Raw genomic sequence first — 17,728 nt, 5'->3', positions numbered from 1 at the left:
GAACCAAGAAGCTCTTCTATGACCAAGAAGACCTCACCCTCTACTGCTTCTTTGTTGTTCCTATTCTCCTCAATATCAACTCCCTCATCAACAAGCATTGCCCTGTCCTCTGCCACTGTGTCAAAGAACTCCACTTTGCAGGCAAGGGAGTCCGAATAAGCGTCACCTTGCGCCACCACAACATATTCCCCCTCATTGACCGCTCCATTACATTACCTCCCACTCTTGGTTGCGTTGCCACATCACCTTCACCCTCCCCGCAAACCATCTCAAACACTTTGCTCCTCCACTGCCATAAGAACTAGAAAGGGGCAAAATGAAAACCAAAACATGAAACGCAGAACCGAATTCAGATCTTTGCCATGCAATGTTGTCAAACACGCTAGTAAACTCGCATACTCGTTCGTGTTACGAGTTTTTGGGGCTTCCTCGTGTCAACTCGTGATGAAGATCATTGCTACTACGGATTGCACAGGGGAACGTAAGTTTGCTCGCAAACATGGTTGGTTGAGTTCCGTCTCAATCCAGAACGTTGGGCGCAGGTCGGGTTCAGCCCAATTTGAAGTTGGGCTTTTCGGGTCGGGTTCAACAAACCTAGTTCGAAAATAAAGTAAGACCCTATTCTAGGGTTTCTATTAGGAACGAAGAATTAAAATGAAGAAAAGAAAGAATTTTACTGAATAGATAGAAAAGAACAGAAATAGGAGAGAAAACTCTCCTTCAAGGGTTTCCCCTTCACAAAGGATTTCTCCTTTCACAAAGAGCTAATGCTCAATTTACAATGACAACAAATTTGCCTTTCTCCTATCCTTCTTCCCCTATTTATATCTAATAAACCCATCTAACTAACTAACTAACTAATTAACTAACTCATTAGTAGTCTATCTTAACTAACTCTCCCTTCTCCTTATATCCTAACAATACACCCCTCCTAAAAATCAACCTTGTCCTCATGGTTGGAATTTGAAAACTGTAATTGTACATTGAAATGATAGATTTTCTCAAGTTTTCTCCAATTGCCGGAAGACATCATCACCCATTGTGGCTTAGCTAGGAATGATCCACTGCCCTTGCATGCGGGGTTAAGTTTGGTGGCTCCGGTGGAGATCTGGATGGAAGCAAATTCTGATTAATCTAGACCTCCATAGGTGTTACTGCAATCTTTTTCCACCTTTTCTCTATTAACGTGTCATCAGCTATACATGCATCCAAGTTTAGCAGTATAAATCTAGCCACCCAGTTGAACTCCAAGTTTTTGCTCCTCCCTCTTTTATGAATCCCATTTCTACAGCCCATTATGTAAAAAGTTGGACCCACTTTATAGAATTCCAAAACTTCCCTTTACTCTTTCTCATCCTTCAAAACTAAATCATTGACACTAACAGGATGTGCCTCTTTGGTGTTCTTCCAGAGGGAATCAATTGCAAACCCACTGGCCACTTTATGCAAACTCAGGTACGGCAACTTCGGTGGTGGTGGGGACAAGGATGGACTCCGTATAACATGAATCATCATGACTGCCTTTGTACATCCCTTCTGTCTTGGCCCCATTGTCGAGCTATCATCCATAGACACAACAAAGTTTAATGCTAAAGGCTCACCCAACAAGTTGACATTCCAAGATTCCAACACCATTGATGTTCCAGCCACCTTCATGATCAAATCTGGGTCCAACGATGATTTTTGTTTCATCATAACAATCTTTTTATGGAAATCTGAATCTTGAAAAGAATGAGGCTTGGCTGCATCACCAGCTTCGACTTCTTTCTTGATCAACTTTGGTATTGGATTATCAAGAAAATGGTCTTTGCAGCCCACATTTTTCACTTTGTGTTCCTTGTGTTTCTCCTTCTTGATCAAAGGATCAACTTCTTCCTCCATCATAACTTTTCCATTTGCTGTTTCTCTTGCTAATTTTGCTTCATCATAATTTTCATTGTTAAGAACCCAAATCACACAATAGAAGAAAGGAAAGAAAGATGGAATATCTTGATCCTAAAAGAACAAAAAACAGGAGAGAAAACTATCCTCCAAGGGTTTCCCCTTCACAAAGGATTTCTCCTTTCACAAAGAGCTAATGCTCAATTTACAACGACAACAAATTTGCCTCTCTCCTATCCTTCTTCCCCTATTTATATCTAATAAACCCATCTTACTAACTAAGTCATTAATAGTATATCTTAACTAACTCTCCCTTCTCCTTATATCCTAACAGTTTCAAACAGAAAAGCGGACCTGCAAGACCCTTCTCTGCAAAATGCTCTGCTGCTTCCCCTTCGCTCAAAGGTGCCATCTCGATCATCGCCGATGCTTCCGTCAGCGGTCGTTGTCAACACTTCCGTCATCGTTGTTGGTTGTCGCCGACGCTGACTGTGTTGTTTGGACTCGTTGGTTGTCATTGACCCTTCTCTACTTGATGTGACGGTGCTGGTAAGTGTTGTTTGGTGTTTTCTGTTTGGTGATCCTTCTATTTTTTGTTTGCGAGCCCACTGAGTATAGTTCTATCCTGATGCTATTAATGAGGAGGAAGATGAAGATCACATGGAGGATGACTATCCTGGTTTAAATTTGAATGATATTCTAGCCTATTGTGTTTTTATTAAGTAATTTCAACTTATTATGTCTTACGTATTGGATCTTAATCTTTATGTTTTATTATGAGTTATCCCCTTTTTTTTCTTGTCTGTATTATTATGTATGTGTATGTATGTAAATATATTTTTTATATATGCATATAACTCTTGCGAGTTGTGTTATGATCTTTTACCCCCATACCATTCCTCTTATGAGTTACAAGTTTGACAACATTGTTGCGAAGAACAATTGAAGAAAATTGGATCCAAAAAGTACACCACGTCCCTCCCATCACTTCAATTTCCATACAATTAGAACAACTCTTAGCTTGGATTTCTATTAATTGCTACCATTTTCTTTTATGCTTTTCAGAATTAACAAAGGTGCAAGGAGGCTTGATCCCAAAGGAGCATGTTGGATCTCTCTACTCCTTCGTCGAATAAGGCTTTGTCCTGTTTGAGCTTTGAAGAAACCTCCGCACCTGATTCAGTGGTTTAAAATTGAAACGTGAAATAAAAGTTCTGAATAATGCTTGTTTATTTATTTATTTTTGGGGTGTGCTTGCAGAGGCTCAAGCCTGAGAAGAATGAAAGAGCGTTTGAAAGAGAAGATAATTATTTCAAAATTTAAATGTTAATAGAACTCTAACATTTTAAATGGTAAATTAAAATACGGACCAAAACGATACATTTTGAAAACATAAAGGATAAAAACAAACTTTTAAAACTTAATGTACCAAAATAGAAAAACATAAAGGACCAAAAGTGACATTTAGCCAAAAGGAAATGGAAATTTACATGCACTACCTCAAAAACTTTTTGCATTTGTGCTCCATTGACATTCTTCATTACATCTTGTTGCTTCCTAGATCCATGAGTACGCATGATATAAGATGGTAAGAATAAGTGTCCGCCCTTGTCATATCTGGAAAGAGTATTATGAAATGTTAGACACAAACACGCAGGCAAGCAACTAAGTTACAAAGGATTAAATATTAAAAAAATGTGAAAAGTTACATCCATCCTTCACTATTATATGTTTTTTACAAATTTATTAGAGTATGTACTTGTACAACTGTGAAAACAGTTTTGTAAAATGATTGTAAGGGCTGTTAGTTTTTGCTAACAGCACCCCTCTAGTGTTAAACAACAAATTATATGTTTGCAAGGGTTGTTAGCTTCGACTAACTGCACCTAACTAGGATTAGGGAGTCAGAATTTGTTAGTGTTAGTTTAAAGGGTCAGAGATCTATATATACCTCTGTTGTAACTAACTCTAACTAACTTTTCAGATCATAATAATATCAGTTCATTTTTCTCCAGTTTTCTCTCCTTTCCCTTCTCAGTTTATTGAATATGATATCTAGAGCCATTTTTTTCATAATCATCGTCCCTTCACAAGGTTCAGATCAGTGCTTTCATGGCTTCCGCTCTGTCGAACATCGTTTCTCAGTCATTCCCAAACTCCATTGCGGAAAAACTTGATGACTCAAACTACACTGATGTCAACATGTAGAACCAATTATCAAATAACACAAGTTGCAGCGTTTCGTCGTCAATCCCGTCGTTCCACCTCGGTATCTCTCGGAGGACGATCGAATTTCCGATCACGTCAACCCTGACTATGAAGCTTGGGAGGTTCAAGATGAAATGCTCCTTGTTTGGCTTCAATCTACTCTTTCGAAATCAATATTATTGCGTGTTCTTGGGTCGAATCACTCCTATCAAGTTTGGGAGAAGATTCATCAGTACTTTAGCCTGCATACGAAGTCCCGTGCTCGATAGCTTCGCACTGCGATGCGCATAGTTACACTTGACAGCAAATCAATTTATGAGTACTTGTGCAAAATCAAAGGATATGTTGATGAACTTGCTGGCGTCAGAGTTCTTGTTCATCACGAGTAGTATGTTGATGCGCTTCTCGAAGGACTACCGTCAGATTACGTGTCAATAATCTCAGTAATCGAGAGTAAGAAGCGCACTCCTCCATCCATTGCAGAGATAAAAGCTTTACTCTATGGTCATGAAACTTGTCTAACACACTACAACAGAGATGCACAGGTGATAAGTTCTGCGTCCTTGAACTATACTCAAGGCTATTCGCACCAAAACTCTTATAAAACTTGTGGCTCCGGCAGAGGAAGTGGTGGTGGTCGATTTGCCAACTTCCAATGTCAAATTTGTCTTAAATATGGACACACTGCCAATGTTTTCCATTTTAGGTTTGATATGAATTTTCAGCCCTATGATCCTACCACACTTCAACCCATTCCTTACTCCATTGGATCAGTCAAAGCCTCCAATACCTGGGTTAATCCAAATTCCAAGGTTGTTGTTCCAGGCCCCAGCCAACTAGTGCTATGCTCACAAATTCTTCCTCTCATGGGAATGGTCTTGCTGGCTCTACCTGGATTCCAGACCCTGGAGCCAGTTTTCATGTGAGTGATGACTCAGAATATTAAACAATTCACCCATTTTGATGGACCCGATCAGATTTTCAAAGGCAATGGTGAAGGTTTAAGTATCTCTAATACTGGTTCCTCATCCTTTGTGTCTCCTAATGATGCTGGCATAACATTTAAGCTTCACAAATTATTATGTGTTCCTTCAATTTCGAAAAATTTGTTTAGTGAGTTAATTTGCCAAAGATAACTCTATTTTCTTTGAATTTCATCCTCACTTATGTCTTGTGAAGTCTCAAGAGACCAATAAGATCCTTCTTCAAGAAGTTGTTGGTGCTAATGTACTTTACTCCTTACATAATCTCAAGCTTCAAGACAAACCTTCTCTGCTGATGTCTACCTCAACCTCTGTTTCAAATACAAACTTCCCTAGTTCAGCTGCAACTATTAATAATAACTCTAGTATAGTTTCTAATTCTGTTGTTTCTTCTTCCAGTATTACTAACCTCTGGCATGCTAGGTCATAGAGTTTGAGAGAGAGAAAAAGAAGAAGAAAGCTGGAAGATATTATTATTGATTTAGCAGGAATATGATACAACTTGAGCTCTTTAGCTAAGACTTTCTCCCTGACAAAAAAGATGTCAATTTCCGTGTGCTTAGTCTGGGAATGAAGAACTGGATTATGACTGATAGCTACTACACTTTGGTTGTCACAATAAAATAAATCTCTAGGATCTGAAACGGAACAGATAACTCTGATTTTGAATCCATGTAACTACAGTCGTGGCTTGAGCCAAGCTCCTATATTCAGCTTCAGTGGAAGATCTAGCCACAATTTATTGTTTCTTGGACCACCATGAGACCAAATTAGGACCAAAATAAATCACTGCACCAGAGGTAGACCTTTTATCATCTGGATCTGAGGCCCAATCAGCATCACACAGGGCTTTGATAGTAAAAGACTGAGAGGAAGGAGCAGCCTTGAAATGCAGACCATGATGAATAGAGCCTTTAAGGTACCTTAGAATGCATTTAACAGTTGTCCAATGAGAGTCCATAGGATTAGCCATGAGCTGACAGACCTTGTTCATAGCATAGCTTAACTCAGGTCTTGTAACGGTTGTGTATCGAAGAGCACCAACAACAGACCTATAGAGAGATGGATCACTGAATAAATCCGAGCTAGCTTTAGTTAACTTGCAATTAGCAGTCATAGGGGAAGAAATAGGTTGTGCTTCTGCCATTTTGGTTTTCTGAAGCAAATCTCTGATATATTTGCTTTGAGTCAGTATAATAGTCCCATCAGCCACTGATTTGATTTCAATACCAAGAAAATAGTCAAGTTTACCCAATTGTTTAAGAGAAAAATTGGAATGCAGCTTAGTGGTGAGTTGCTGAATTACAACATTGGAGGTACCAGTGATAATAATATCATCTACATAAACAAGAATGCAGATAATGTGTCCTTTTATTTTATAAACAAACAACGAAGGATCGCACTTGCTGGCCACAAACCCAAGCTGTAAAAGAGTTCCTTTGAGCCTATCAAACAGCTGTCTTGGGGCCTGTTTAAGGCCATACAAAGCTTTTTGTAGCTTGCAAACCAAGGTTTTATCTGAACTTTCAAAGCCTTGTGGTTGTTGCATCTAGATAGTCTCTTCAAGATGGCCATTTAAAAAGGCATTGTTGACATCTATCTGGAACAAATCCCATTTATTAGTAAGAGCAAGAGTGATTGTAATAGGTTTTATCACAGGAGAAAAGGTTTCATTAAAGTCACAACCAACAACCTGATGAAATCCTTTAGCCACTAACCTAGCCTTGAACATGTTAACAGTCCCATCAGCATTCTCCTTAATTCTGAAGATCCACTTACAAGCCACAACTTGTCTATCTTTGGGAAAAGGAACAAGATCCTATGTTTTATTGTTAAGAAGAGCTTCATACTCTTGTTTCATAGCAGCAAACCATTGAGGGTCAACAAGAGCCTGTTTAGCAGTCTTAGGTTCACAATGTGCCAAAAACAGTGAAGGATGCAGCCTAGATTGATGAGTTCCAGACTCGAATCTGGTTTGCATAGGATGGACATTTTGTGAGGGAAGAACAAGGAGAACTGACAGTGTGAGACTGAGAAGAAGAGGTACTGGACAGTTCACTTGGATTTCTGTTTAAGTCAGAAACAGTGTTAGAGTGTTCATTAGTAACAGAATTTGGTTCAGCATTTGAAAGAGGAGAAAATGATGTGACATTTTGAGAATTAGGGAATTTAGTATTAAGAGATCTAGAGGGATCAACACTTACAGAAATAAAATTAGTTTCCACATGTTGAGAAGAATGAGTGAGTTCATTAGGTGAAGTTGAAACAAGAGGAATATGAGCAGTAGGTAAAAAATCACTCTTAGAAGAAGTGACAGAGTTGGATAAAGGTGGAAAAAGATCATTGTAAGGATATTTAAGCTCATTGAAGATAACATCTTTGGAAACATATAATTTGCCATTAGGAGAGAGACACTTGTAGCCTTTGTGAGAGGTGGAATAACCAAGGAACAAACACTCATGTGACCTGAAATCAAGTTTGTGTTTATTATAGGGTCTAAGAAAAGGATAGCAAGAACATCCAAAATTACTCAAAAAATTGTAATTAGGTGACTTGTTAAACAAAACAATATAAGGAACTTGAAATTGAAGAGAAGCAGTGCGAAGTCTGTTTATCAAATAAACAGCAGTTTGGAAGGCAAAATCCCAAAATTTTAAAGGGAGAGAAGCTTGTTTGAGAAGAGTGAGGCCTAACTCAACGATATGCCTGTGTTTTCTTTCCACAATACCATTTTGATGAAGTGAGAGGGCAAATTAGCCTGTGAATGATCCCATGGGTTTGAAGAAATGAGGTAAGAGGTCTAAATTCACCTCCTCAATCTGTTTGAGCACTCTTAATTTTGGTATCAAATTAGAGTTCAGTCATGGATTTAAATTGCTGAAAAACAGAAAATGTTTCTGATTTATTTTTAAGAAAATAGATCCAAGTGAACTTACAATAGGCATCAACTAAGCTGATATAATAACAGAAACCATTTGAGGATGAAATATGAGATGGTCCCCACAAATCACTGTATATAAGTTCAAGAGGAGCAGAATATACAGTTTGAGATAGAGAAGATGGTAGTCTATGTGACTTTCGAACACAATAAGAAGCACAGAATTCAAACATAGTTTTATTAACTATGGGTATATTACAATAATGAAGCACAAAAAACCTTCTTAGTGTCAGTCAATTCTGTAAAGATAACTCAGTTTTCTTTGAATTTCATCCCTCCTATTGCGTGGTTAAATCTTAGGTTTCTAAAGAAGTTCTTCTTCAAGGATTGGTGGGTCATGATGGGCTTTATCATTTGCCTAACTTGCTTTAGTCTTCAAGAGTATCTTCTTAATCAAGTGTTTCTCTGCAATCTAGTTCTTCCTTTGTAAATAGGAAGAATAATGTTTCACTTGTCAATGTTGCTTCTACTTGTAAAGAATATAGTGAGAGAATGAGTAGAGAGAGAAACATTGGGTGGGAGAGAGTTAGGGCTAGAGGAAAGGCTAAAACGAGTGACAAAGTGAGATTGAGAGAGGATCCCCGTCGGACCTACGCCGGGAACAGGAATGGACAACAACAAAGCTATAATCGAGCAAAATGGAGGGACAAGAAAGACATAGCATCTTTCTACTTCACCCAATTCCCTGAGGACGCAACCGAGAAGGACTTGTGGTACCACTTCAAAAAGTTTTTTTTTATCAGCAAAAATACTAATATATTAATTGAGTACCAGAGGTACTAGAAAATACAATAGACAACTCAGAATTGGTCCCTATGCAGTAGTTGAACCAATGCTGAGAAAATAAAGATAATACAAATGTTTGCTTGAGAATGCTATCCTGTACTATTAGAGAATCCTGCTCTGATATTGGATGACCACTGGTTGAAATGGATACTGAAATCCTTCTCCAAAGTGTGAGCCATGTCCATAACAAGAAAATTGCATCACCTAATAATATGTTAGCGTTGAATGTCCCATTAGAGAATATCATGTCATTTCTTTGCTTCCAAATGGTCCATGTCAATGCAAGCCACCACCATTTCCATCTACTAGACCTCTTTCCCTCTGTCACTCCATGTATGTGGTAAAGAAAATGTTGCCTTGGTTGATTTGGGAAGGCCCCCATCAAATTCACCCACGACAATGATTCTCACCAAACTGGAGATATCCTGCTACAATGAAAGAATAAATGTGCTGCACTTTCCTCCTCAGATCTGCAAAAAGGGCACCTCGGATCGTCTACCTCAATTTGCTTCCTCCGCAAATTTGACCTTGTCGGTAGCCTATCTCTTATGAGTCTCCAAGCGAATACCGTAATTTTTTAGGGAATCTTAAGCTTCCGCAGTTCCTCAAGAGCCCCATCCAGGTTCCCGTCAACCACCTCCTACCGTAGAACGCAATAGGCAGATTTGACCGTGTATTGCCCACTCGGATCTACCTTCCACACCCACTGGTCACCTTGCTGAGCCTGAATCTTGAGACACTCGACCTCCCTTAGGAAAGAGGCCACCATATCTACTTCATTATCGAACAAACACTATCCCACCCTGTATCTCTGAAGACCCCCATGTGCTGTATATATTGATTTTGCTGTGAGGATATACCATACAACCTGGGGTATCTTGCTAGCAGCGATTCTTCCACACCCATCCATGCGTCCTCCCAAAATTTAAACCTGTCCCACAACCCACCTTCCATAGTGTTGAGTTGTTCATTATCACACCATGTTGTGGGTGTTGAAACACAAGCTTTAGGTCCCTCCACCACATAGATTATGTCTTTGCTCTAGTTCCTTCGCTCAAGCCCTTCCAACCACCATATTTTGAGTCCAGCACCCTAGCCCACAACTCCCCCGGTCGTTGAAATAGGTTCCAATTCCACTTACCCAGTAAAGATAAGTTAAAGGAATTAATGTCTTTGACTCCCAGACCCCTGGCTTCCTTTGGCATGCACACCGTCTCCCAATTGACCCAAGCTATTTTCCTCTGCTGCTGATCACCACCCCATATAAAATTCCTCTGAAGTCTTACTAACTTATCCACCACCTTATGAGGAATCCTATAAAAAGAGAGAAAGTAAATAGGATGTTAGCACTGACTTTAAAAGAGTCACTCTCCCCCTGAAAGACAAATTTCTCTGTTTCCACTTCACTAATTTTCTCACACTTAAAGATGATAGGATCCCACGTCTGATATCTTCTCGGATTTGCTCCAATAGGAACACCAAGGTATGTGAAAGGGAGTGTCAACAAGCTACAATTGAGGTAATCAGCTGCCTCACTTTTCCATGACTCCATCTCCCCGAAAGCACCAAATCCACTTTTAGCAAAGTTGGGCGACGTAAGGGAGATTTTCATCTCCAAACAACGGAACAAGAATGGAAGGAGGTATGGTTTTGCTAGATTTAAAGGGGTGGAGGACGTGCACAGCTTAGAAAGGAAACTAGACAACATCGTCCTTGGCGGTCTAAAGTTGTATGTCAACATTCCAAAATTTGGGAGAGACGCGGTGGAAAAGATAATACCAAAAGCCAAACGAATGGAACACGACGAGCAAAATGAAAATGAGGCACCCCGACGAAGACAACCATACCCGAGAATGAATCCAGGCTCGTATGCGGAGGCGGTGGTGAGGAATAATCGGAGCTCAAGCCAAAGGAGAACATCATACAACGAAAATCATAGTCGTGAAGGATAGCTGTCATCGGTATATCTTGATGTACCACTGACTGGAAACGAAAACCTCAATGCGCCGACAAGAACCACCCCAACCTCAACGCCGGGAACGAAGCTTCACGAGCTCGCGACTTTACCAAATGGATCAGAAGGAAATGCAAATCCAAAGGGTAAAGACAATACCCGTTGGGTATAGGTACCCAAGCAGACACGGGGCAGACCTGATTACACATCGGATACCCATGAGAATCAGACAACGCGCCATCGCTCGATGTCAGCTGACCGAGAAGACCATACACGCAAAAATGTTGGAGAGCAGTGCATGGGGAACACAATCTTAGCAGAGAGGAATAAGCTATTGCACGAAAATGGAAACTGTGGAGGTGGAAGGAGTTGTGGTATGTTGGGGAGACAAATTTTGAAATTAAAAGAGGCACGTGACCCGAATGTGACTGAGGGAGATTTTAAAATTGGATTGGGCTTTGCTACCCACACCCCCACTAAAGCAACAGAACAACATTTCTTTAGCCTACAAACCAACAAAGCTGATCCAACTAATGTCTGGCAAGTATACTCGCGAAAAAGGGGGTACAAAAAGCAACTTGACATGGGCTGTGCAGATGGCGTAAATTCAGACACAGCTACAGCTCTAAGTATAACGAGCCCGCAACAGCAGCACAAGGTGTACAAAGATAAACATGGGACTGAACACGGTGAAACTACTGTCCACCTAGAAGGTACATCAGCACAAGATGCAGCTGAGGATGCAAACTCAGACAATAATCAAATGCAAGAGGCAGCAGCTCTATGAAATATGGCAAAAGAATTGGGGGTCACTTGCGGGTCAGTGCAGGGGAAATTTGTTGAGAAAATAAAGGAAATGGAGGAAAGAGATAAGAAAGAGGCAGAGTGATTGGGAAATAGGAGAAGTACAACATGAACATCATCACATACAATGTCAGAAGGCTAGGGAAGGAGGTCAAATGGCCATCAATTAGAAGAATGTCAAGAACGAGCACATAGACATGATCTGTATCCAAGAGCCAAAGAAGGAGGTAATTGAGAAATCCATGTGTCAAGCATTGTGGGGGGATTCTTAAGTTAGTTGGGAAGCGCATCCTGCGTGGGATTCTATGTATATGGAGTGAAAAAACATTCAAACTAGAAAGGAAAGTCATTGGCAATGGTTTCATAATGCTGGTAGGGCAGTGGCTTAAGGAGGCACAACAAGTTCATGTTATCAACATCTACACACCATTTGATATTTAGAATAAGAGAGCCTTATGGGACAGTGTTAAGCAGCTGAAAAACCTAAACCCTGGGGGATTATGGTGCATATTGGGTGATTTCAATAACATTAGAATTCCATCAGAAAGACTGGGCGCTTGTCAAAGGGGGTAGGGGAAAGTAACATCAGGGAGTTCAACAAATGGATTGAAGAGTTGGAGGTAGAGGAAGTGCCATGGGTGGAAAGAAAATTCACATGGTTCAGACCAAACGGAGCTGCTAAGAGCAATCAAAACAATTTTGGTGAGGCATCAATGGAGAATGTCAAGGCAATCAAAACAATTTTGAGGACCTTTGAACTTGTATCAAGCCTCAAAATTAACTTTGTAAAAAGTTGTTTTGGAGCATTTGGAATGTCGGACCAGTGGAAACTTGATGCAGCAAATTACCTAAATTGTAGCTTGCTCTCCATTCCTTTTGTCTACCTAGGCATACCTATCGGGACAAATCCAAGGCAATGTCAGTTGTAGGATCCTATCCTCAACAAGTGTGAGAGAAAATTAGCAAAGTGAAAACAAAGACACATTTCTTTCGGGGGGAGAGTGACCCTTATACATTCGGTCTTAACATCCATTCCTATTTATTTCTTTTCATTTTTCAGGGTCCCTAAGAGGGTGGTGGACAAGTTGGTGAGCTTACAACGAAGATTCCTGTGAAGTGGCAGATCTAAGCAAAACAAGATAGCATGGACTAAATAGGACATAGTGTGCCTCCCAAAAGAAAAAAGGGGATTGGAAATCAAGGATACAAACACTTTCAATCTTGCATTGCTTGGCAAATGGAAGTGGAATTTATTTTAGCATCAAGGACAATTGTGGGCTAGGGTACTGGAGTCTAAATATGGTGGCTGGAGGAGCTTGAATGAAGCATTACGAGACAACAACGAATCCATATGGTGGAGGGACTTAAAGATGGCTTCTCAACATTTGCAACAGGGTGATGCATTCCAAAATAGAACATTGTGGAGGGTCGGGTGTGGTGATAGGATTAAGTTCTGGGAGGACAACTGGATTGGCGGAGAGGGAACATTATTAGCAAAATACCCTAGACTGTACCTTATCTCTTGTCAGCAAAATCAAGTTATCCAGCAGATGGGAGTCCACAAGGACACAGGGTGGGTGTGGGATTTCATATGGAGGAGACCACTGTTTGACAATGAGATAGCCATGGCTGTTAGATTCCTAAAAGATGTTGAAGGCAAGCCAATCCAGCCACATAGAAGAGATGATTGAGTGTGGACGGCAGATCCAAGCAGCCAATACTCGACACAAAGTGTTTATAATATGTTGAGGGGGAAAACAATAGAGGGGACTTAGGATGGAGCTTTTGAGGAACTGTGGAAATTAAAGGTCCCAAGCAAAATTTTAGTATTTGCATGGAGATTACTCAGAGATAGACTGCCAACAAAAATAAACCTGCAAAGGTGACAAGTTGAGATCAATGATAGACGCTGTCCATTTTGCAGCAACATGGAGGAGGATGCAGGCCACTTATTTTTCCATTGCAGCAAAATCCTTCCCATTTGATGGAAATCTTTGTTTTGGGTTAATATCTTTGGTGCTTTCCTGCAAAATCCAAGACAACATTTCCTCCAACATATATCCGGATTGGCTGATGGAATAAGGGTCAACAGGTGGAAGTGCTGGTGGCTGGCTTTAACATGGTCCATATGGCAGCAGAGGAGGAACAAGATAATCTTTTCCAATGACACCTTCGATGGCAACAAAGTGATGGATGATGCAGCTTTCTTACTCTGGACATGGCTTAGAAGTTTGGAGAAGGATTTTGCAACTCATTTTAATCAATGGTCTAGTAATCTTACAGCAGGGTTTGTTTATTAGCTGAGGCTAGCAACATAGACTAACAGTAGAAATTACACTCATGTATGTAGCTAGATATTGGTTCCTATCGAGACTACATTAAGTCTAATAATTGGAACCAAATGTATGGTCTTTCCTAACTTTGTAACCTTTGTACCTCTGATACTCAGATTTATATATATATTTATCTTTGCTGATAAAAAAAAACAATAATGAAGCACAAGCCTTAGTACATTAGCATTAGGATGGCCCAATCTAAGGCACCATATAGTTTGAGAGCTAGTACTAGGTGTTGTTTTAACATCAGAAACTGCATTTACAAAGGAATCAAAAATGTGTATTAGAACCACTAGAAACAGAATCAACACTGAAATTTGAAAGTAAGCAGGTGGCTGAGGTAGAATCTTTGAGTGCAAGATGTGGAAATATGTAGAGGCCATCAGGACCTAGTGAACCTTGCAGTAGGACTTCATTGGTTCCCTATGATTTCACAGCACAAAATTCAAAGAAAACATTGTTATCCTTAGAAAATTTGTTGACACTGATTAAGTGTTTAGTGATGGCAGGTACATGTAATAATTGTTTTTTTTTTATCGGCAAAGATAAATATTATATATTAAAAGGAAGTACCAGAGGTACTCAAAGTACAAAAGAACTCCATATAAATGGTTCCACAGTCAAACTTGAAATTTTGAAGGGGAACCAGTCTATGGATACAAAAAGCAATTACATGCATAAGTGAGAAAACTATGCTGTCCTCTGCTAATACATAAAACTCTGTGATATGTTACTTGACCATTGATTGAAATGCACTGTAAAGTCCTTCTCGAAACCCCTAAGCCAAGACCAGAGAAGGAATATGGCCTCATCAAACAGCTTATTAGCATCAAAAGTCGCGTTAGAGAAGATTATGCTATTTCTAACTTTCCAAATGGACGAGGTCAAAGCTAACCAACAACAATTCCATCTACTATTTCTCACACTAGCAGGTTGAAGACCCAAGTGATGGAGAAAGTGCTGCTTTGGGTTTAAAGGAAAAGCACCTTTGAGTTGCAGCCAAGACATGGTTTCCCACCATATGGGTTGAACTTTACTGCAATGGAAGAAGAGATGGGCTGCGTCCTCTTGATGGGTTCTGCAGAGAGGACAAAGAGAATCTGGTAGAGGAATCTGTCTTCTCTGCAGGTTTTTTCTTGTCGGCAGCCTATCCCTTAGGAGTCTCCACCCAAACACCAGGAACCTAGCAGGAACCTTTAACCTCCAGAGCTTCACAAAACATTCCTCCTGGCTTCTATCTCTTTCACCTTCTCCAATCAAATCATAGGCACTGCGGGTTGAGTAATGCCCCTCTGGATCTGCAGACCACTCCCACTTATCTGAAATCTGATGCTGGATTTTAATTTGTGCGACGTCTTTAAGAAAGTTAGCTGCTGAGGTGATCTCACTGTCAAACAAGGCTCTTCTCCAAGCGAAGTTCCACTCCCACTCCCTATCTTGACGCATTCCCATGGAACTAATGAGTTGGTGTTGCTGCAGCGAAATTGAATACAGCCTAGGGAACTTCTCTGCTAATGATTCCTCCTCCCTCAACCATCTATCCTCCCAAAATTTGATGTGATTACCCCTCCCCACCTTCCACTTGAATCCTTTTTGAATAAGCTGTCCAGTATTAGTATTAAAAAGAGCCTTCTTTAAATCTCTCCACCAAATTGATTGGTGACCCACCCTACCCACTTCAGCCAAGCTTCTCCACCCTCCATATTTAGAATCCAAAACCTTTGCCCACAACTCTCCTTTGTGGTGCATTAAGTTCCACTCCCATTTGCCAAGTAGTGCCGTATTGAAACTTGTGATGTCCTTTAAGCCTAAACCACCTTTGTCTTTTGGCAAGCACACTGATTTCCAGCTGACCCAAGCAATTTTATTTTGATCGGGTCCCCCCCCCCAAAGGAATCGACGCTGTAGACGCACCAACTTGTCTTCCACTGATTTAGGCACCCTGAAAAAGGAAAACAAATAAATAGGAATCGAGGTTAGCACGGATTGAATGAGTGTCACTCTCCCCCCAAAGGATATATTTCTCTGTTTCCACTTAGCTAGCTTTCTCTCGCATTTTTGGATGATAGGATCCCACATAGCGCATCTCCTAGGGTTTGCCCCAATGGGTATTCCCAGGTAATTGAAAGGAAGAACCAACAACTGACAATTTAGATAGGTGGCAGCCTGCTGCTTCCAGAGATCAGATTTGCCAAAGGCTCCAAAGGAACTCTTGGCAAAATTTATTTTAAGGCCAGATACAAGCTCAAAGGACCTTAGAACAGCCTTAACAGTTTTGACATTCTCCATGTCCGCTTCCCCCAAGAAAATAGTATCATCTGCGAACTGTAACAGGCTGATTTCCACTTTATTTGATCCCACTTGATATGCCTTGTACATATTCTCCTCCCTAGCTTTTCTCATCAGACCATTCAGCCCTTCAGCAACCACATTGAACAAAAATGGTGCAAGTGGATCCCCTTGACGTAATCCCCTTTTGGGAAGGAACTCTCCCGTAGGGCTGCCATTGACCAAGACTGAAATGGATGCAGAATTGAGGCATCCCTCAATCCATTTGATCCATTTTGAATTAAAACCTGTACGTTGAAGCATGTAGAGCAAAAATCCCCAGGACACCGAATCATAAGCCTTCTCATAATCAACTTTAAATATAAGGCAAGATTTATCACTCCTTTTAGCCTCCTCAATCACCTCATTTACAATTAATGCGCTGTGCAGAAGGTGTCTTCCTTCAATAAATGCAGATTGAGTTTCATCAACAATAGAGGTCATCACCCTCTTCATTCTATTGGCCAGCACCTTAGCAACAATCTTATACATGCTTCCAATTAAAGAAATAGGACGATATTCAGTCAGAGTCTGAGGATCAGCCACCTTAGGGATCAATGCTATGAAGGATGCATTGCTACCCTTTGGGAAGACACCATGGACATAAAACTCATCAAGGAAGCGCAGAATATCAGGTTTAAGAAGCTACCAGAAATTCTTAATAAATCTGAAATTCAAACCGTCAGGTCCCGGACATTTATCACTCCCACAATCCCAAATAGCCTTTTTAACTTCCTCCTCCTGGAAACGTGCAGTCAACCTCTCGTTCTGGTGCTGATTTAATTTCTGGAAGCGGATGCCCTCCAGAGTAGGTCTATGGAAATCAGGTTCATGATATCTATTTGAGAAAAAAGTTTTGACTTCCTCCTTCACCAAAGCTGGTTCAAAAATCCAGTTGCCATCAACCATAACACCCTTCAAGAAATTATTCCTACGAGTTGCATTCATCATTAGGTGAAAATAGCGGGAGTTACAATCTCCCTGCTTGAGCCACCTAACCCGCGCCTTTTGCCTCAATAAAGACTCATGGGTTTGAGCCGCTGTCCACAAAGCTTCCTGCAGATGTTTCAAGTGCATCCCCTCATGAGTAGTGAGCTGTCTATGGCTTGTTTCCTCTTCTAACTTGTTTAACTCTTCTTCAAACCTCTTGACCCTCTTAAAAGTATCACCAAAATGATCTTTATTCCACTTTTTCAGAGCTTGCTTTAAAGATTTTATTTTCTCTTTTAGAGCATAACCACCCCAACCTGCTATCTGAGAAGAGGTCCAGCACTTGGAGACGGTGTCCTTGAAAGATTTATCTAACATCAAATAGTCTAGGATCCTAAACGGCTTAGGACCCCAGTCCACTGATGAAGATCTAAGCAAGATAGGACAATGATCGGAAAAGTTTCTAGGAAGGGTGGATTGAATGGTTGTAGGCCATCTATCCAGCCATTCGGGAGAGAGTAAAAATCTATCAAGCTTGCTCCTGGACGTCCCATTTGGTCTAAACCAAGTGAATTGTCTT

The 17,728-nt window shown here is 40.5% G+C and overlaps 1 protein-coding gene across 4 annotated transcripts in view; it reads right to left on the bottom strand.

Annotated features, from left to right (window-relative positions):
- Nucleotides 1-17,728, bottom strand: part of LOC114409621 (DNA-directed RNA polymerase 3B, chloroplastic-like) — a 46,393-nt gene that overhangs the window by 11,581 nt on the left and 17,084 nt on the right. For all 4 annotated transcript variants that reach the window (XR_003666144.1, XR_003666145.1, XM_028373133.1 and 1 more), the window contains exon 6: nt 3,381-3,498. Coding sequence is in view for 2 of the 4 variants with exons in the window: in XM_028373133.1 (XP_028228934.1) it covers nt 3,381-3,498 (118 nt within the window). In the remaining 2 variants the exon portion in view is untranslated. The remainder of the gene's footprint in view (nt 1-3,380; nt 3,499-17,728) is intronic.

Source organism: Glycine soja, chromosome 4 (assembly GCF_004193775.1).
Source record: "Glycine soja cultivar W05 chromosome 4, ASM419377v2, whole genome shotgun sequence".
In the NCBI taxonomy this organism is placed as follows: domain Eukaryota; kingdom Viridiplantae; phylum Streptophyta; class Magnoliopsida; order Fabales; family Fabaceae; genus Glycine; species Glycine soja.
Note: the sequence above shows the minus strand (reverse complement) of the source record. Positions and strands in the feature narration are given on the sequence as shown.